Source organism: Mustelus asterias, chromosome 9 (assembly GCF_964213995.1).
Source record: "Mustelus asterias chromosome 9, sMusAst1.hap1.1, whole genome shotgun sequence".
Taxonomy (NCBI): Eukaryota; Metazoa; Chordata; class Chondrichthyes; order Carcharhiniformes; family Triakidae; genus Mustelus; species Mustelus asterias.
The window spans coordinates 77,762,132-77,784,226 of NC_135809.1; the positions used below are offsets into that span (position 1 = coordinate 77,762,132).

Here is a 22,095-nt window from a genome sequence, read left to right on the forward strand (position 1 = left end):
ATAAATAATATAAACTCAGATGTGGAAGAGTGGGTTGTGTGTCTATCTGGACTGCAGTGTATGGGAGGTTTTTGATAACAACTGTGTCCAGGGCTCGCACATTGGCAGTCGATATCTCCGCCTTGAATCATTCCAGCTCCGAGCCATTGAGTGGGAGTGCAGGTTGGACACCTACGGGAGGGGGCGAAATACTTGGATAATTTGCTCCAGACCTCACTCACACATCTATAGTTCAGAATGTAGGTTCAGAATGGGGTTGGTGTCACTGATGCTGTACAGAGTAAAGGAACACAGGTGAAATAGAGAGACAATATTCAAAGAAACTAACTCTATCCTCACAGATATAATGTACTTGCTACTTCTGAGGGTAAAGGTAAAAACTGTCAGAAGGACAGTCAAAATGAAGAGCATGGCACCTTGGAGCAGGCAGAGAAGAATAGGAGAAGAAATGCAATGTTGTAGTTGGAGGGAATTCAAAAGCTGGGGACAAATAACTTTCTTTATGAGCAGGATTGAGAGTCCCACATGATATGTTGCCTACAAGGAGCCAGGGTGAGGGGTATCTCAAACTAGCTTGAAAGGATGAGGGAAGGGGGGAGGGGAGTGGGATCCAATCATTAAGATCATGTTGGGATCAAGAACAATGGGAAGAGTACACAAGAGTACCTGTTTGGAGAGCATCAGGATCTATGGAGTAAAGGAAAGAATGGGACCTCAAGGGTTATAATCTCTAAATTATTACTTGAAACACATCAAAATTGGTGTGAGGACAGCAAATTAGTGAGGTGATTATATCCCCAAGTGGTTGGAGAGGTGATGTGGGAAAGAGGGGACTGATATCAGTACTGGGACAGAAGGGACTGTACAACTGGGATAAGCTTCACTTAAACTAGACTGAGCCCAGCTCCTACCCTAACACAAAGGATAAATAGGGTAACCACGAGGATTTTGGGTTAGCAACAGGAGTGGAGGGCTCAGGTGGGAAAGCTGGTATTGATAATAATTTTAAAACCAACCAAAGGGGAAAGAATAGAATAACAGTCAGAAAATGTGTTTTAGGCAATACAGATTAATGGAAAACTGAATATGATAAAGCCATTAAACCAGGAAAGAGAAATGAGAAACATGTGCAGAACATGAGAGCAGAGAGACAGATTAGATAGAGCCCATGCTCAAACAAGCACTCTTTGTATGAACACACAGGGGGGCATTTTCCGGCTGCGTCACGCCCAACATAGATCGCGCTGGGGCTGCGTGGGTTCAGAAAATCATGGGGAGGGGAATAGCACATATTGCACTGGCAAGCATCCCTTTTGGGATTCTCCCAGACCCCGCACCCAGCCATAATCTGGTTCCCACTCAGCAAGGCTAAATATGTTGAGTCAGTTTCAAACTGGATTCTCCTTCTCCTGGGATTTGCCGACCCTCGGGTGCAGTAGGAACCTGGCACAACAGAAACCAGGTGTGATTTTCATGCCAGGGAGCTCAGAGGTCACTGAAGCACCCGGGTAGTCATGGACGTGTCTGGCCAGTGCCCACCTGGCACTGTTCCCTGACATCCTGGCAGCACCCACCTGACATGGCCACTGGGTATCCTGGCATTGCCAACCTGGCATAGACCCCTGGCAGTATCAACCTGGCAGTGCCAATGGGTGTCGGGGCAATGCCTAGGGTTGGGGCCTGATTGGGAGGGCCCTAATACCCCAATGCTGGTGATCTATGTTCGGGCAGGGATGGGGAGTTCAGGCCAGAGATCTAAGTTGGGTAGGGCGGGGAGAAACATACCTTCAATGAAGGTTTGTGTCCTAATATCTATGTGGGTGGGAGAGGGGTCTTCAATTTCACTTTGAGATTGGGGCGCCCTTTAAAACGGCACCCAATCCCCGTGAAGCAGGGCTTGCCGGTGTCTTTACACCCAGTCCCTTTCAGAACTGGTGCAAAACTCACCCCTTTCCCAAAAATGTACTAAGTGCAGGAAGATTGCGATCTGATTCACGCCAGCCCTCGAAATAGCATTGGGAAAATTCCACCTACAGAATGTAAGGAATAAACTAAAAGAATTGCAGGCATAAATTTAACTCGGAGGGTATGATATAGTGACTGTTACTGAGACCTGGCTGTAAGATGGACAAGATTGGGAACTAAATATACCATAAGGTCTACAGCAAAGAGAAAATGCTAAGTGGGATGGAGTAGCCTATAGTGATTAAGGACAAAATCATCCAATTGATTCAATGAAAGGTAAGGCATGGAGTGGAGATCAATGGAGACTTTACTTATAGAATTAAAAACTAGAAAAGGAATTAAGATTGGGTATAATAGGAATTATGCGCAGGCTTTCTGGTGGCAGTTATAAAGTGGTAGGTTATATCAAGTAAGAAGTTTAACAACACCAGGTTAAAGTCCAACAGGTTTATTTGGTAGCAAAAGCCACACAAGCTTTCGGAGCTCTTAGCCACTCACCTGAAGAAGGGGCTAAGAGCTCCGAAAGCTTGTGTGGCTTTTGCTACCAAATAAACCTGTTGGACTTTAACCTGGTGTTGTTAAACTTCTTACTGTGTTTACCCCAGTCCAACGCCGGCATCTCCACATCAGGTTATATCAATACAGAGATCAATCAAGCAGATAGCGTGTTATGGGGGATTTTAGCCTTCAAACAGTTTGGGATAAAAAGTTTAGCACATATCAGAAAATTAGTAAATTTCTTGAGCATGTTGAACCCACTCAAGAACCTACAGGTTCTCCTCTAAGTCATTCATCATCCTGACTTGGAAATATATCGCTGTTCCTTCACAGTTGCTGGGTCAAAACCTGGAACTCCCTCCCTAACAGCAATGTGGGTATACCTACAAGATGTGGAGATGCCGGCGTTGGACTGGGGTAAACACAGTAAGAAGTCTAACAACACCAGGTTAAAGTCCAACAAGTTTATTTGGTAGCAAAAGGCACAGGTATACCTACAACACAGGGATTGCATCAGTCCAAAAAGGCAGCTCATCACTACCTTCTCAAGGGCAACTAGAGTGGGCAACAGATGCTGGCCTAGCCAGCAATGCTCAAATCCCAAAACAGAATATATAAAAAGATAGAGTTTTCTGCAACAATATATCCTAGAAAAACAAGGGGCCATCTCATAATGGATATAGTAGTGAGCAAAGTTAACAGTTATTGAATATCTATATAATAGTGGTAATAATATGATTGGGTGTTCAAAATTGAGAAAAGCAAAACAGCAACTAAAATTTTCAATTTAGGTAAGGCTGATTTCAATGTGATGTGAAAGAGACTGTCCACAGTAATAAAAACAAAAACTGCTGGAAATACTCATCAGGTCAGGCAGCATCTGTGGAAAAAGAAATCGCTTCTCGGCCTTTTGGCTAAGATCAAGTGTAGTATCGACATGCTGTGCTTGGTTGAAGTCACTCGGTTACATTTTAGCTTCATTTGAAGCAATTTTTAAAAGTGGCATCTCGGCCTTTTGGCTAAGATGCAAATGCGATCAAGCCTTGGAGGAGAAGCAATGCCTACTCCAATCAGCTTGGATCATGTAGATCAAGCCCAAGCCAGGCGGTGAGAGCCCTGTCTTGTCAGCTTGGATCGGGAATGTCTCATTTGTTGAGACTCTGAATTGGATTTGATTTGATTGAATTGGATTAAAAAAAGAAATAGAGTTAATATATCCTTCAGCCTACACAAAGTCATAAACATCTGGCAAAACTGTAACATTACACAAGCATTGAAGCAAAAAGCAGCCCCTCTGCACAGAATTTCTCTTCTCACCAAATTGCAAATGTTTACACATTGTCCTTTTATAACCTGCATCAGCAGACACTGTCTAATTTTAGACATCTTTTCCACACCCATGTGGCAACTGCTCTCTCAGTTTGCTGCTCTTATGAACAGGTCCTGTTTTGTAACAAATGCTTATTTGAAAAGCTCCCAATGTTCATCCATAGTTTTCTCAGTTAATATTTGTGGTCAATTCCTGCCTATTCCTCCCAGCTTTCTCTGAATTTAATATCATAACTCACGGCTCATTCGTCTTCTACTCCAACCTAATAACAAACTTGACCGCGTATGATCACTGTTAGCTGGGTGTCCCCTCGCTGTTAGAATGCTGACTACGTCAGGCTGATTACTCATTAATACAAAAACACAAAATGCTGGAAAATCTCAGCAGGTCTGACAGCATCTGTGGAGAGAGAATAGAGTGAACGTTTCGAGTCTGGATGACCCTTGAAGAGAGTTTCCAGCATTTTCTCTTTTGGTTTGTTCATAGTAATTTGCTTTTATACTCATTAATATTAATAGAATGACCTGTTTTCTTGATTCAAGAAAAGATTATTCCAGAAAACTGCCCAATACACTCAAGAGATTTACTGCATTTGAGACTCAAGTTGTTCTGCATTAAGTCTATGTGAAATTATTATTCTTATTTTTCATTATAACCTCTTTGTTTTTCTAACAAGCTTCATTGTTGTTAATTCTTTCACTCTCTGTTAGTATACTGACACTCGTTGGTCTCTAGCTGGTATGTTTAATTTTCCAAACACTTGAAGCAGCACCACCATGTGTGGGAGCTCAGGAAAGGCTAATGGACAGTGGGTCCTGGTTCAGCATTAACTTGGAAATGCAGACACGTAGGCTCCAGCCTGAATTGCTGAGTGTGTCCAGCGAATACACACATGTGACATTAAAGCAAATAGCCCAGCTACTTTGCTAATAGAGTTCTGTAGTATGCAGGAGGACATGCAATGGACAGCCTTGCTTGTCTTCTCTCGTCCCCTCTGCCATGACATACAAAGATCCATCTGATGGTCTTTAACAATCTTCTGGAAAAGCTCACCAACTCTTGTAGTGTTTGCCCCCTGTCTCAGGAGAATGTGACTTTGCTGGTGTCAAATGAAACATTGCACAGTGTCGGGAGAAGTTGCCAAGAGGCAGAAGACCTGCCCATTCACACAGAGTGAAGTCCAATATTGAGGTTGCTATGGAGACTATGCAGGCCCAGGCCCACACTGGCCTCACTCCTGGCTGAAACAGAGGAATGTAGAAGCGCAGAAACAAAGGCTTTTAAAAATATACTGATTCAAATCCAAATAAAGAAATGGATTTGAAACCAAAGGGAAGTAAGGTCGACGTAAGTACTTTGTAAATAAATGCTGATGGAAAATTCTGCATGCAGTTTTGCAAAATGGCTAATTCCTGAATGTCAAAGAAGATGTGTCAGACTGGGCATCTTCCTCCAACTGCTAGGCCGTCCATTGATTTCTGTTGGGTGTAACTTGATTGGTTGCCATGGGGACTGGAGTATGCTCTCTCTATGTAAAATGTGTGTCCGAATCCATGCCTAAACTTGGAATTTATTGGTCTTTATTTCTACCATCTCAAGCTGAACCAACAAGCACCGAAACATCAGATCTTTTTATCGTGGACAATGAGCCCAATCTAAAGTTTCAGCCAACAACAGCTGTCGGGGAGAAGCCTCTGGAAGTCAGCTTGGGTAGGACACCTGAACCTTTGTAAACTCTCTTCCTAGATGTTTACTCATACCAGTCACACAATGTAAAACCTTTTCAAATGTGCGGGCAATTTGTAAACTGTTAATCTGCTGAATGTTGGCTAATATTATGCTTGGTGACAGCATTGCCCTGGTGTAGAAAATTTCAACAGAAATTGATGTCAAGTTGACCCTGTGTTAATGGTCTATGTACAGTCCTCAGTGTTTCTTGTGCTCAAAGATTAGAATGATCTAACAATTTAAATCAAACAATGTTAATAGCACCACAAAGTAGGAATTTAGTGCAAAGTACAATTAGATCATTTGAACTAAGAGACTTTGGATTCAATGAAGTCTGTATTTCAAAGAAATATCCTACCAACTATCTCATACTTCATCATTTGTCATTTATTATTTTAAACATAGGCCAAAATATATCATTTTAGCTGGCTGAAGAATGATCTATTTTTGCTACTCTGTGGCTGTTATGAAGCTTTCCTATGCTGCATACCACATGAGTTATTATCAAGACAAAGCTTTGCCCCATATTTGAACCTTGGCTTGCCCATCTACGTTGCCAATGCGCGGGAGACCCTCTGACTTGGACATAGTCCGACACAGTCTCCATTTACACTGTATCATCGCAACAGGTGGCGGGAGGAAGCCCTTCACCTCATTAGCCTGGGTTGTGAATCCAGCACGTGTCCCAGAGAAATAAGGGCAATGTAGGTTCTTCCTGTCATTACTCTGCCTCACCAGAAAGAAGGAACCATCAGTTCATCACTCTAGGGTGAGTTTAAGGCTAGGACAGAGCGCTGAAAATGGGTGGAGTTTAATGTCCAGTGCAGGACAACTGGTAGAAACTCCGCTATGGCCATTCCGTGTCCACGTGATCTGATTTGGTGCCACTCAGGTACTTACCTGGTTAAAGTCGGAGTCATTGCCATTTCAGCAGGAACTTCCCACCCTTGAGAGCTATTAGCCAATCAAAGGATTTGTAAAATGAGTGGCACGGTAGCACAGTGGTTAGCACTGCTGCTTCACAGCTCCAGGGACCTGGGTTCGATTCCCAGCTTGGGTCACTGTGTGTGTGGAGTTTGCACATTCTCCTCGTGTCTGCGTGGGTTTCCTCCGGGTGCTCCGGTTTCCTCCCACAGTCCAAAGGATGTGCGGGTTAGGTTGATTGGCCATGCTAAAAATTGTCCCTTAGAGTCCTGAGATGCGTAGGTTAGAGGGATTAGCGGGTAAAATATGTAGGGATATGGGGGTAGGGCCTGGGTGGGATTGTGGTCGGTGCAGACTCGATGGGCCGAATGGCCTCTTTCTGCACTGTAGGGTTTCTATGATTCTATGAAAAATTATTTCGCAGACTGAGGGTGTCACTGGCTGGGTCAGCATTTATTGCCCATCCCTAATTGCCCTTCAGAGGGTGGCTATGAGCTGCCAGTGTCAGAGAACACAATAAAGAATCAAATGAGAATGGGGCAGCTAAAAGAATACAGGTGCCAGCAGAAACAAAATGAATAGGAAGTGGGCAGTCGTTGGGTGATGGGAATCCCAGCAGGGGGCAGTCACTGGGTGATGGGAATCCTAGTAAGAAGTCTCACAACACCAGGTTAAAGTCCAACAGGTTTATTTGGTAGCACAAGCCACTAGCTTTCGGAGCGCTGCCCCTTCATCAGGTAAGTGGGAGTTCTGTTCACAAACAGGGCATATAAAGACACAAACTCAATTTATAAAATAATGGTTGGAATGTGAGTCTTTACAGGTAATCAAGTCTTAAAGGTACAGACAATGTGAGTGGAGAGAGGGTTAAGCACAGTTTAAAGAGATGTGTATTGTCTCCAGCCAGGACAGTTAGTGAGATTTTGCAAGCACAGGCAAGTCATGGGGGTTACAGATAGTGTGACATAAATCCAAGATCCCGGTTGAGGCCGTCCTCATGTGTGCGGAACTTGGCTATCAGTCTCTGCTCAGCGACTCTGCATTGTCGTGTGTCATGAAGGCCGCCTTGGAGAACGCTTACCCGAAGATCAGAAGCCGAATGCCCGTGACGGCTGAAGTGTTCCCCAACAGGAAGAGAACACACTTGCCTGGTGATTGTCGAGCGGTGTTTATTCATCCGTTGTCATAGCGTCTGCATGGTCTCCCCAATGTACCATGCCTCGGGACATCCTTTCCTGCAGCGTATCAGGTAGACAACGTTGGCCGAGTTGCAAGTGTATGTATCATGTACCTGGTGGATCGTGTTCTCACGTGAGATGATGGCATCCGTGTCGATGATCCGGCACGTTTTGCAGAGGTTGCTGTGGCAGGGTTGTGTGGTGTTGTGGTCACTGTTCTCCTGAAGGCTGGGTAGTTTGCTGCGGACAATGATCTGTTTGAGGTTGTGCGGTTGTTTGAAGGCAAGAAGTGGGGGTGTGGGGATGCTCAACAGACTCAACAGACTGATCAAGACCTTTGATCCGGACCTTCAGGGCATCCTCCGTGCTCTCATCCCACATACTCCCCGCGTTGGAGATCTCTACTGCCTCCCGAAGATACACAAGGCAAACACACCCGGCCGTCTCATCGTATCAGGCAATGGGACCCTGTGCGAGAACCTCTCTGGCTACGTCAAGGGCATCCTGAAACCCATTGTACAAAGAACCCCCAGCTTTTGTCGCGACACTACGGACTTCCTCCAGAAACTCAGCACACATGGAGCAGTTGAACCAGGAGCACTCCTCGTCACAATGGATGTCTCGGCGCTCTACACCAGCATCCCCCACAATGATGGCATTGCTGAACTGCCTCAGTACTCAACGCCAACAACTGCCAGTCTCCAGATGCAATTTTACAACTCATCCGCTTCATCCTGGACCACAATGTCTTCACCTTCAACAACCAGTTCTTCATCCAGACACACGGAACAGCCATGGGGACCAAATTCGCACCTCAATATGCCAACATCTTCATGCACAGGTTCAAACAAGACCTCTTCACCGCACAGGACCTTCAACCGATGCTATACACTAGATACATCGATGACATTTTCTTCCTTTGGACTCATGGTGAACAATCACTGAAACAACTATATGATGACATCAACAAGTTCCATCCCACCATCAGACTCACCATGGACTACTCTCCGGAATCGGTTGCATTCTTGGACACACGCATCTCCATCAAGGACGGTCACCTCAGCACTTCACTGTACCGCAAGCCCACGGATAACCTCACGATGCTCCACTTCTCCAGCTTCCACCCTAAACACGTTAAAGAAGCCATCCCCTACGGACACGCCCTCCGTATACACAGGATCTGCTCAGATGAGGAGGATCGCAACAGACACCTCCAGACGCTGAAAGATGACTTCATAAGAACAGGATACGGCGCTCGACTCATCGATCGACAGTTCCGACGCGCCATCGCGAGAAACCGCACCGACCTCCTCAGAAGGCAAACACGGGACACGGTGGACAGAGTACCCTTCGTCGTCCAGTACTTCCCCGGAGCGGAGAAGCTACGACATCTTCTCCGGAGCATTCAACATGTCATTGATGAAGACGAACATCTCGCCAAGGCCATCCCCACACCCACACTTCTTGCCTTCAAACAACCACGCAACCTCAAACAGACCATTGTCCGCAGCAAACTACCCAGCCTTCAGGAGAACAGTGACCATGACACCACACAACACTGCCACAGCAACCTCTGCAAGACGTGCCGGATCATCGACAAGGATGCCATCATCTCACGTGAGAACGCCATCCACTTTGTACACGGTACATACACTTGCAACCCGGCCAACGTTGTCTACCTGATACGCTGCAGGAAAGGATGGCCCGAGGCACGGTACATTGGGGAGACCATGCAGACGCTACGAAAATGGATGAATGAACACCACTCGACAATCACCAGGCAAGAGTGTTCTCGTCCTGTTGGGGAACACTTCAGCGGTCACGGGCATTCGGCCCCTGATCTTCGGCACGGTAGCACAGTGGTTAGCACTGCTGCTTCACAGCTTCAGGGACCTGGGTTCGATTCCCGGCTTCGGTCACTGTCTGTGTGGAGTTTGCACATTCTCCTCATGTCTGTGTGGGTTTTCTCCGGGTGCTCCGGTTTCCTCCCACAGTACAAAGATGTGCGGGTTAGGTTGATTGGCCATGCTAAAATTGCTCCTTAGTGTCCTGAGATGCGTAGATTAGAGGAATTAGCGGGTAAAATATGTAGGGATATGGGGGTAGGGCCTAGGTGGGATTGTGGTTGGTGCAGACTCGATGGGCCGAATGGCCTCTTTCTGCACTGTAGGGTTTCTATGATTTCTATGATTTTGGGTAAACGTTCTCCAAGGCGGCCTTCACGACACATGACAACGCAGGGTCGCTGAGCAGAGACTGATAGCCAAGTTCCACACACATGAGGACGGCCTCAACCAGGATCTTGGGTTCATGTCACACTATCTGTAACCCCCACGACTTGTCTGGGCTTGCAAAATCTCACTAACTGTCCTGGCTGGAGACAATACACATCTCTTTAACCTGTGCTTCACACTCTCTCCACTCACATTTTCTGTACCTTTAAGACTTGATTCCCTGTAAAGACTAACATTCCAACCATTATTTTGTAAATTGAGTTTGTGTCTTTATATGCCCTGTTTGTGAACAGAACTCCCACTCACCTGACGAAGGAGCAGCGCTCCGAAAGCTAGTGGATTTTGCTACCAAATAAACCTGTTGGACTTTAACCTGGTGTTGTGAGACATCTTACTGTGTTTACCTCAGTCCAACACCAGCATCTCCACATGATGGGAATCCAGCAGGGGGCAGTCACTGGGTGATGGGATTCCTGATATGGAGATGCCAGTGTTAGACTGGGGTAAACACAGTAAGAGTTTTAACAAGGCCAGGTTAAAGTCCAACAGATTTATTTGGTAGCAAATGCCATTTGCTTTTGGAGCGCTGCTCCATCGTCAGATGGAGTGGATATCTGCTCTCAAACAGGGCACAGAGACACAAAATCAAGTTACAGAATACTGATTAGAATGCAAATCTTTACAGTTGATCAGGTCTTAAAGATACAGACAATGTGAGTGGAGGGAGCATTAGGCACAGGTGAAAGAAATGTGTATTGTCTCTAGACAGGACAGCCAGTGATATTCTGCAAGTTCAGGTGGCCTAACCGGGATCTTGGGTTCATGTCACACTATCGGTGACCCCCACAGCTTGCCTCCTGGACTTGCAGAATCTCACTGGCTGTCCTGTCTAGAGACAATACACATCTCTTTAACCTGTACTTAATGCTCCCTCCACTCACATTGTCTGTATCTTTAAGACCTGATCAACTGTAAAGATTCGCATTCTAATCAGTATTCTGTAACTTGATTTTGTGTCTCTGTATGCCCTGTGTGAGAGCAGATTTCCACTCCATCTGACGAAGGAGCAGTGCTCCGAAAGCTAATGGCATTTGCTACCAAATAAACCTGTTGGACTTTAACCTGGTCTTGTTAAAACTCTTACTGATGGGAATCCAGCAGGGGGCAGTCACTTGGACTTTTATTCACATTCTTTCTTGGCGACAAGGAGCCGCCATTCATTCACAGTTAGCACCTGAAGAGGCAAATGGGCGCTGGGATGTCTATTGTCACTGATTCAAGAGTTAGGCATTTTCCAGGGTACAGCTTTTCTCATGTGATGATTTTCTCTGTTTTTCAGACTGGCTGATTGTGGTTGGAATCATTGCATCACTCCTCATCATTGTAATTGGCGGCCTGGTGATCATATACAGCAAAAGGTAGGCCAATTCCAACCACTGCAACGCCAAACAGTTGGTAACCTTCTCTCAGGTAGCCAGGGTGTGCCCAGGCAGGCAACAGCGAAGTTCAGTGTGCTACTTATACGGGGCACACACCCTGTAACTGTATTGATTGGGCGTGAGGATGGCTCTAGGAGTATGGCACTGAGGGAAGGAAGGAGAGATGGTGACGGTGCCATATGTTCCTCCTCAGCTGAAGAGCTGGGAGTTCCGATGTGTGAAATGGAAATCTGCCGTAGGCACTGGCTAACTCTAAAAGATGATTTGAACATTGGATTCAGGTCTAGAGGTAACACTGCCCACACACAGGCAGAAAGGGACAGTATTGTTCATATAACCCACTCTGATCCTATCGGAGAAAATGTGGCAGTTTATTTGGTTCAATCCCGATAAAGGACATTGTTGTTCAACACTTGCTGGGTGTCAGTGCGGAGATTCCTGCTCCAGGTTTGGAAATCCAGGCCCAATCCTTTCACTTTGCTTTTTTCCCCTTTTTAGATTTCAGTCCCATTCATGGCTCAGGCAGTTACATTTTCACTTAAGAATTTTAGCCTCCCTGAAGGTGCCGTGTATTTGGATTGTGGATTGTGCCCCCGTCTTGTTTCCCCATTCAACCCCATCTCCTGCGTGTATGTATTGTGTGCCTGCCCCTTTGCCACTCCCATCCGCCAAACCACCCCATACCCCCCACCCCCCCACCAACTCCCACCCCCCACACCTGCCAACCCTCACCCCCCCGCCACCCTCTCACACCTCCACCCAATCCCCACCCACACCCATCCAACCCCAACGCCTATCCCCTCCCTCCTACACACCTCACCTCCCACCATCCCTCACAGCCCCACACACTCTCCACCCCCACCCCACCCAGCCCCCCTGCACAATCCCACACACCCCGATCCCCCCCCCCACATGACCTCTCCCCCCACCCCCATCCTCCACAGGACCACGCCACCCCCACCTCTGTTTCCTGTGTATTTGGATGATGTGGAGGCTTTGGGCAGGGTGTGGAAGAGGTTTAATCCAGGATGCTGCTTGGATTCAAGGGTATGAGCTATAAGGAGAGGCTGGACAAACGAAGATTGTTTTCTCTGGAGTGGCGGAGGCTGAGGGGAGACCTGATTGAAGTCTATAAAATTATGAGAGGCATAGATAGAGTTGACAGTCAGAATCTTTTTCCCAGATTTTGATTTGATTTGATTTATTATTGTCACATGTATTAACATACAGTGAAAAGTATTGTTTCTTGCACGCTATACAGCCAAACCATACCGTTCATAGAGAAGGAAAGGAGAGAGTGCAGAATGTAGTGTTACAGTCATAGCTAGGGTGTAGAGAAAGATCAACTTAATATAAGATAGGTCCATTCAAAAGTCTGACAGCAGCAGGGAAGAAGCTGTTCTTGAGTCGGTTGGTACGTGACCTCAGACTTTTATATCTTTTTCCCGAAGGAAGAAGGTGGAAGAGAGAATGTCCGGCATGCGTGGGGTCTTTAGTTATGCTGGCTGTTTTGCCGAGACAGCAGAAAGTGTAAACAGAGTCAATGGATGGGAGGCTGGTTGGCGTGATGGATTGGGCTACATTCATGACCTTTTGTAGTTCCTTGCGGTCTTGGACAGAGCAGGAGCCATACCAAGCTGTGATACAACCGGAAAGAATGCTTTCTAGGGTGCATCTGTAAAAGTTGGTGAGAGTCGTAGCTGACATGCCAAATTTCCTTAGTCTTCTGAGAAAGTAGAGGCGTTGGTGGGCTTTCTTAACTATAGTGTCGGCATGGGGGGACCAGGACAGGTGATCTGGACACCTAAAATCTTGAAGCTCTCGACCCTTTCTACTTCGTCCCCATTGATGTTGACAGGGGCATGTTCTCCTTTACGCTTCCTGAAGTTGATGACAGTCTCTTTCATTTTGTTGACATTGAGGGAGAGATTATTGTCGCTGCACCAGTTCACCAGATTCTCTATCTCATTCCTGTACTCTGTCTCGTCATTGTTTGAGATCCAACCCACGACGGTGGTGTTGTTAACAAACTTGAAAATCGAATTGGAGGGGAATTTGGCCGCACAGTCATCGGTGTATAAGGAGTATAGTAGAGTTGAAATGTCTAATACTAGGGGTCATGCACTTAAGGTAAGAGGGAGAAAATCCAAAGGAGATGTGAGGGGCAAGTGTTTTACACAGAGAGTGGTCAGTGTCAGGAGTGGTGGTGCAGGCAGCTACGATGGAGGCGTTTAATGGGCTTTTGGTTAAACAAATGAATATGCAAGAGGGATATGGACCAATGCCAGCTGGTTCACCTTCAATCCCCATTTCCTGTGTATTTGGAGAATGTGTAACCATTATGGTTCCCCTTCACCCATTTCCTGTGTAACTGGATTGTGAGGAGTGTATGTTTTGTTCCCTCTATGCAGACATCCTCTCACTTTCTCTCCGCTCCTCCAGGCATTTTTATTGTGATATCTGAATTGCCACTGGCTCTTTCTGCTGATGGAGGTGGCTGTACAGATCGTGGATGCGTTGCTGATCATCTTTCAAAATTTGGCAGACTCTAGAATGGTTCCTGCAGATTGGAAAATGTAACCTCACTATTAAAGAAAGGAGGGAGAGAGAAAACAGGGAACTTTGGAGCTGTTAGACTTTCTTCAGTCATGGAGAAAATGCTAGAATTTATTATAAAGGGTGTGACAACAGGGCAGTTAGAGAATAATGGTAGATTGGATCTTTAAAAAGCAAATCATGTTCAATAAACCTGCTGGAGATTTTTGAAAATAGAATTAGCAGAGTCAATAATGGGAACCCGCTAGATGTGGTATACTTAGATTTTCAGAAAGCTTTTGAAACGATCTCCACACAAGTGGTTGGGAAACACAGTTAGAGCACATGGAATAGATCTGTCTGGATGCTCTGCCTGGGTGCTCCGTCTGGGTGCATTGTTTGAGTGCACTGCCTGGCTCCTCCGTCTGGGTGCTCCATCTGGGTGCATTGTCTGGGTACACTGTCTGGGTGCTCTGTCTGGGTGTACTGTCTGGGTGCACTGTCTGTGTGCTCCACCTAGGTGCACTGTCTGGGTGCACTGTCTGGGTGCACTGTCTGGGTGCACTGTCTGGGTGCACTGTCTAGGTGCTCTGTCTGGGTGCTCCATCTGAGTGCACTGTCTGGGTGGTCTGTCTGGGTGGTGTGTGTAGGTGCACTGTGTAGGTGCACTGCCTGGGTGCACTGTCTGGGTGCTCCGTCTGGGTGCTCCATCTGAGTGCATTGTCTGGGTGCACTGTCTAGGTGATCTGTCTGGGTGCACTGTCTGCATAGTGTGTCTGGGTGCACTTTCTGGGTGGTCTGTCTCAGCACGCTGTGTGGGCACACTGGTGATCTGACTGAATGCTCTGTCTGAGTGCACTGTCTGTGTGGCCTGCCTGGGTGGTCTCTCTGGGTGGTCTCTCTGGGTGCACTGTCTGGGTTCACTGTCTGTGTGGGCTTTCTGGGTGGTCTGTCTCAACACGCTGTCTGGGCACGCTGGTGATCTGTCTGAATGCTCTGTCTGAGTGCTTAGTTTGTGTGGTCTGCCTGGGTAGTCTGTCTGGGCTCGCTGTCAGGCGATCTGTCTGGGTACTTTGTCTGGTCATGCTGTCTGGTTGCACTGTCTGGTTGGATTGTTTGGGTGCACTGTCTGGGAGCACTGTCTGAGTGCACTGTCTGGGTGCCCTGTCTGGAAGTTCTGTCTGGATGCTTTCTCAAGGTGGTCTGAATGGTCTGTCAAGGTGCACCGTCTAGCTTGTCTGTCTGGGTGGTCTGTTTGGGTGGCCTATCTGGGAGCACTGTCTGGGTGCTTTGTCTGCATGCACATTCTGCATGTCTGGGATTAATTTCTGAATGCTACTGCTGGGCTCTCTGTTGCGGTGCTCTGTCTTGGTGCGCTGTCTGGTAATGCTGCCTGGGTATGATATCTGGGTCCCCTGTCTGCCTGCACTACCAGGGAGCACTGTCTGGAAACTCTGTCTGGGTGCTCTTTATGGCTGCACTGTCTGGGTGCTCTATCTAGGCCCAATATCTGGGTACTCTCTCTGGGTGTGCTGTCAGGACACGCTGTCTGGGCGTGCTGTCTGGGTGCTTTGTCTGGGTGTGCTGTCTGGGTGCGCTGTCTGCATGCTCTGTCTGGGTGCACTGTCTGGGTGTGTTGTCTGGGCTTTCTGTCTGGGTGCTCTGTCTGGGTGTGCTGTCTGAGTGTGCTGTCTGAGTGCGCTATCTGAGCGTGCTGTCTCGGTGCTTTGTCTGGGTGCCCTGTCTGGGTGTGCTGTCTGGGTGCTCTGTCTAGGTGCTCTGTCTGGGTATGCTGTCTGGGTACTCTGTCTGGGCATGCTGTCTGAGTGCTCTGTCTGGGTGTGCTGTCTGGGTGCCCTGTCTGGGTGTGCTGTCTGGGTGCTCTGTCTGGGTATGCTGTCTGGGCATGCTGTCTGAGTGCTCTGTCTGGGTGTGCTGTCTGGGTGCTTTGTCTGGGTGCCTTGTCTGGGTGCACTCTCTGGGCCTTCTATCTGGGTATGCTGTCTGGGTGTGCTGTCTGGGTGAGTTGTCTGGGTGCGCTGTCTGGGTGCTCTGTCTGGGTGCACTCTCTGGGCCTTTTATCTGGGTGTGCTGTCTGGGTGTGCTGTCTGGGTGAGTTGTCTGGGTGCTTTGTCTGGGTGCTCTGTCTGGTGCTCTGTCTGGGTGTACTCTCTGGGCCTTCTGTCTGGGTGCGCTGTCTGGGTGTGCTGTCTGGATGCTCTGTCTGGGTGCAATGTCTTTGTGCACTGTCTGGGTGCTCTGTCTGGGCGTGCTGTCTGGGATGTTCTGTTTGGGCATGCTGTCTGGGTGCTCTGTCTGGGTATGCTGTCTGGGTGCTCTGTCTGGGTCCGCTATCTGGGTGCTCTGTCTGGATGTGCTGTCTGGGTGCACTGTCTGGGCACACTGTCTGGGTGCACTCTCTGGGTGCTCTTACTGAGTGCTTTGTCTGGATGCTCTGACTGGGTGCGCTGTGTGTGCATTGTCTGGGCGCTGTGTCTGGGTACGCTGTCTGGGTGCTCTTTCTTGGAGCTGTCCGAGCATGCTGCCTGGGTGCTCTGACTGGGTGCGCTGTGTGGGTGCTTTGTCGGTGTGCGTTGTCTGGACGCTCTGTCTGGGTGCTCTATCTGGGTGCTCTGTCTGTGTGCACTGTCTGGGCACTCTGCCAGTGTGCTCAGTCTGGGTGCTCTTTCTGGGTGCTCTGTCCAGGCGCTCTGTCTGGGCGCTCTGTCTGTGTGCTCTGTGTGGTCATTCTGTCTGGTCGCTCTGTCTGGGCGCTCTGTCTGGACGCTCTGTCTGTACGCTCTGTCTGTGCGCTCTGTTTGTGTGCTCTGTCTGGGTGCTCTGTTTCAGTGCTCTGTCTGTGCGCTCTGTCTGTGCGCTCTGTCTGTGTGCTCTTTCTGGGTGCTCTGTCCAGGCGCTCTGTCTGGGCGCTCTGTCTGTGTGCTCTGTGTGGTCATTCTGTCTGGTCGCTCTGTCTGGGCGCTCTGTCTGGACGCTCTGTCTGTGCGCTCTGTTTGTGTGCTCTGTCTGGGTGCTCTGTTTCAGTGCTCTGTCTGAGCGCTCTGTCTGAGCGCTCTGTCTGAGCGCTCTGTCTGTGCGCTCTGTTTGTGTGCTCTGTCTGGGTGCTCTGTTTCAGTGCTCTGTCTGAGCGCTCTGTCTGTGTGCTCTGTGCCTTTGTTGGGAATGACTAATCTTTGTTTATTATTGACTTGTCTTATGTTCTGATTAATTATGAACTTGATCATTAATTGACTTTTCTGTTATAATAAATGCGTGATTGAAATGGCTTCTAATAACTGAAAGGCAGTAACCCATCACTTTTATTCTTAGATTGTGTGGACGCAAGAAAACTCTGGCTATCACCAGACCAAGAGAGGATAATGCAGCAATCATGGAGAATGGAAATGGGAGAGACTTGGTGGATGAAGGTGGCCTGAAAGCCGATATAAAGAGATCTGATGAATGGATCCAGCTGATGAAGAAAGATGATGTGGAGGTTGTGTCTGAATCAGCTGAAGCTGCCCGGTTAATGAGTGGTGAGGAGGCGGGGGAAGTGTCCAACACAGAGATGATGACAGCTACACAGGAGCAAGAGAACAGGAGCTAGGTGGAGTACGAGATGGTGATGAAGCTCTCCCCCTCTCATCTCCACATTCTTCACATGTCACTCACTGAATGCAAATCTACTAAATGCGTCTGTCAGCACTTTGATAAGCTTTGTGTTACATCCTCTAAAATTCTTCAAAGATCCATATTTACGATGCCTGCTTTCAGCACCATTGTAAGCTTCATCAACAGAGGCTATTTCACATTCCTGTCGAAAATGTCGCCCGTGTCTGATCGTTCTACTCTCATATCAAAACATTTCTTTCTAGTGTTGAACTATGTTGTTCTCATGTTCAACATGTCACTCTTGTCTTAGATTGTTATTTTCTGTTGAATGTGTCACCTTCGGGGCAGACTGCTTTGTTCTCATGTCAGTCCGTATCATTCTCTTGTCAGCCCATGTCATTCCCATGTCAGTCTGTATCATTCACATGTCATTCTCGTATCAGTCTGTGTCATTCTTGTGTCAGTCGGTGTCATTCTCATGTCAGCCCATGATGTTCTTGTGTTGGACTTTGTCGGCCTGGTAACAAACCATTTTTCTCTTGTGTTGTTCTCATGTCAGAACATTTTCTTGTGTTGAACTGTGATGCTCTCTTGTTGGATCATGTCAGTCGAGTATTGGATCATTTCAGTTTCATGTCAGCCCGTGTCACTCTCATGTCAAGCTGTTTCACTCTAGTGGTGGTCTCTTGCTGTATGGTTTCTCTGTGTGATGGTTTAATGTGAAGTGCTTCCCCTTACCCATTAGCAAGCTTTCCTCCTTGCTTCAGGCTTGCTCCTAGTATTCATCGCATTGGGACTGAAGGGATGAGGAGTCTGTTAAACTGGCTGAGGGGAGCTATGTGAAAGTGAATGTGGGCATTAGCCTCCCCTTCAATAGTTCACTTTCCCATTCAGGTGGTGGGTTGAGATGATCTGAGCTCTGAGTGACAGCTGGGGAGGGTACAGGACATGGCAGCTTCTCCATCGGCCTGTGGCCAATGAAAGAACCCAGATTTCAATCAGAGACCAGCTCGATACACGATCCCCATCACATCTGACTCAGACTGGAGTCTCTGTGAATGATTCCTGCCATTTCATTACATCTCATCCATTTATCCAACAACATTTTCTCTTGCTTCTGAAAAGCTCACTTCTGTGTTCATTCCAGAAAATCACTTACGAGAGCATTAAAACAGTTTTAATAGGGATTGGCCGGTACTGAGAGTTACAGATTGTTCTTTCACCTCTACCCTTGAACCAAGATTATACTATCTGCAAATACACAATGGAATGAGTCTGATAAACTTTATTCCAGTTTTGGTGCTAAATTCACAGCACCATGGGCTCCATGTTTTTGAACAAATTGGCAATATCCTCGGTAAGTTGTGAGCACAGCAGTGTGGACATAGCACGAGGGCCCCTCTACACACAGCCTGGTAGAACATTGTCAGAATGGTGGAGAGGAAGTTCAGTTCACAACTTGACCTGTATTATACCAAAACTGGGAATGTTTGGGGCCAGTACAGGGGAACTTTACTCTGGATCTTATGTTAACTGTGTCTGATTAAAATTCTGATTTGCTGACTAAAATGGCAAAGATTTCCATTCCCATAGCCAATCAGTAAAGTGTTAGACCTCCACAGCCGATTGGAAAAATATCCCATTCCCATCAAACTGTAGAACACAAAATCTATTCACAAATGTAAGAAAATATTCAAGAGTTGTGTGTGTGTGAAGGAATTGTATGTTAATATTTTTAAACTAGTTTTAATAACCACATGTAATGTTGTTCAATGCCAATCTAGGCTGCGATGTGATGGGCTACACCTTCAGAGTAATGTGGGGATTGGCTGTTAAATATCATTGTGTCAGTATTGCAGACTGCAGGAGGGTATAGCTCATGATCTTTGCTGATTCATTGAGCTACAGGGATTGGTATTTCCAGTCTGCAACAGTTCATATTTAATCATGAGTAAACCTGCTAGTGAGAGGCATCACTTAGTCAAGGATGGCCTAGGTGATGTCAGTATCAGTACTCACAGCATTCTGGCCTTCCCACTTTTCCCTGCCCCATTCCAGGCCTTCCCACTCTCTCCCTTCCCTTCTGCTGGCTTCCCCTTTCCCCAATCCCAAACTGCCCACCCTCCCTCTCCACCTGACCCCCTCTCGCCCACCAAAGATCCTCCCACCTTTCCCTTCCCCCACTCATTAATGGAGTCTTTCTGTCATTTGTCATTAGGGTTGCCAACTGTGAGGAAGTATATTCCTGGATGTTTATCACATGACTTCCCACCCCGCCTTTGCTCCAGCCATTATTCAGACAACACATCTATCCTTGTGACACACTGCCTCCTTAATGGAAAGCAAGAAGACTCATTAGCCAATTGGATGATGCTTGACTATCAGTCAAACAGCTTTTTCTCCTCCTATTTGCAATATTTTTATGTCTGGTAAAGAAAATGACCAAATTAAGCGATCGTTATTAATGTCCTGATGGTTTTTCTCCAGGGTTGCACACAGCAGTGTCCTGGAGATTGATCTTCAATTCCTGGAGACTCCAGGCCAATCCAGGAGGGTTGGCGACCCTATTTTCCATGTGAATGGCCTGTTTGACTTTACTGAGCAAAATAAAACATTGCAAATGCTGAAAATCTGAAATTAAAAATAGAGAAATCTGGAAATATTCAGCAGGTTATTGGACTCCTATAGAGCCAGAAACAAGAGTTTAATGGCTCAGTTTGGATTGAAAAGTTACTGGCCTGAAGGATTAATACTATTCCTCTCCCCATTGTTGTCCTCACTGAATTGGTTTCATAGGACATCACCTTCATCAGATTTACTTGCACTGTGAGTGCAAATTACTAATGCAATGAAAGCGGGTGCAAGGTTATTGGTGATCTGGCTGGTAGAATAGTGTTGTAAAAATTACTTTTATAAGAAAGATGTGTGTCTTACTTCCTGCATTGTACATATTATTTAGCTCATCCCACTTACATGGGATCATTGTTTTAAAAGCAGATTTACTCAGGAGCAATCATGCCCTATACAGTGTTTGATGCATAGAAATAGCTGGACACCCCATCCCCTCCAATTGAGCTGTTTCATTCTCTGCTTTCTGCTGGTGATCCTGGCAGATTTTCTTAAGCTATTGTTGGTCTTGGAGATATTTGGTCACCACAAAAGATCCTTTAGTCACTGTGGACGTGTAAGGAAGAACTGAATACTTGTGACCTTCAGATGTGTGCCTTCCCCACCCATCCACAATGAAGAATGGTATAGTGCGAGTTCACCAGCTCAAATGTATGTGCTCGGAGATTTCCCCCTCTCTTCAAACAGATAATAATTGCCCCCCCCAACCCAATCTCATTACCTTAGTCTGTTGACATAGCTGGACAGAAGACTCACACATAAGGAGGACTGCAAAGAGAAAATGACATTGAAATCTTTATCGAGACTTGTGAATATCTTATTTATACTCTTTGCCTGGGTTGAATGATGAGCCCTAAGCTCTAGTTCCCGGTTTGGTATATTGGGTAGATTAGCATTGGGTTATTAATTTCTCTGTAATTGCCCTGGTCTCCACAAATTAAAAGATTAATCTCTGGGACTCTGCTGCAAACAACATGGGAGGAAAAGCATCAAGATGGGGACACAATCTAGTGGACAAACACTGTTTGAATTGGAGAGGGAAAGGCTGATGTGTCATCCTTGAAGACTGCAGTTGGTCTCAGGTACTCAGCTTGAAGCAGTGTTATAGCTCCATTCCTGTGCAGCACACTGAATCAATACCATTCCAACACTGGGTCACATCGGCTTTCCACAGTGTGCTACTAATATATCACAATACAATATCACAACTAGACTAACCTTTTTCCTACTTTGGTCCTTGGATCCAATAGCAGAAATTTCATCCAGAAGGCTGAAGAGATTCTGGGGTAGATTTTTGACATTTTCATGCAATTTAATACAGAATGTTCCAGGACCCATATCAGAGGGATTCTGAATCTGCCTCCACTTCCCTCCACTCCTGAGATCCCTGGATACAGCACCAACGTGTGTTAGTGAAATGATAAGAAACTGACCCAGTGCAGTGTGTCAGGCTCGTAGTTCAGGCTGGGGACTCGCAATCTCCCAGCCCAGCTTTGTAAATTAAGATATGTTTGAAATGACTTAAAGCAGGAAAGGGCCTGTTGTCAGTGTAATTGTGTTGACCCTTAATAAACTTGTATCAAATTCCTCTCTCATCAGCTTAACATAGGCATAGAGTCAAAGAGCGGTAAGTGGGTTAGCACTGCACTGAAATACTGGAGAAAGGAGTTGGGTACATATATGTTGAGCATCTTCATGATCATGGGCAACAGTCATTGCCAGGTGTTACTTACCAAAACTACTACTTTTATTTTTTAATGGGTAAGTTGCAAGTTAATGTAAAGGCTGTGGTTACGAGATACAAAGATATTTATTTTGGGTTGTTCTGTATTATAATTGGATGCTGTAAAGGTCAATGATAAACCTCCACGTCATATGGCTATTAACATGTATTTCAAACTCCAATGGAGTAAATAGTCTTCTGTATTTATATTAAAAACACTTATTATAAAAATGTGCTTCTGACATTTTTTTCTTTGTGATGCCTGAATGACAGAATTCACACCATAACGTGTCTCGGTGTT

General features: G+C 46.5%; 1 protein-coding gene and 1 non-coding gene across 3 annotated transcripts in view; both read left to right on the forward strand.

Moving 5' to 3' along the window:
- The window catches only part of LOC144498758 (uncharacterized), a 65,752-nt gene extending 43,777 nt beyond the window's left edge, over window positions 1-21,975 (forward strand). For both annotated transcript variants that reach the window (XM_078220385.1, XM_078220386.1), the window contains 3 exons: window positions 5,393-5,503; window positions 11,197-11,275; window positions 17,162-21,975. In XM_078220385.1, coding sequence (XP_078076511.1) covers window positions 5,393-5,503; window positions 11,197-11,275; window positions 17,162-17,438 — 467 coding nt within the window. In that variant the 3' untranslated portion in view covers window positions 17,439-21,975. The remainder of the gene's footprint in view (window positions 1-5,392; window positions 5,504-11,196; window positions 11,276-17,161) is intronic.
- LOC144499371 (U2 spliceosomal RNA) lies at window positions 3,358-3,549 on the forward strand. Its single transcript, XR_013498839.1, has one exon. It is a non-coding gene; the product is annotated as a U2 spliceosomal RNA (small nuclear RNA).
- Window positions 21,976-22,095: the final 120 nt, after the last annotated feature.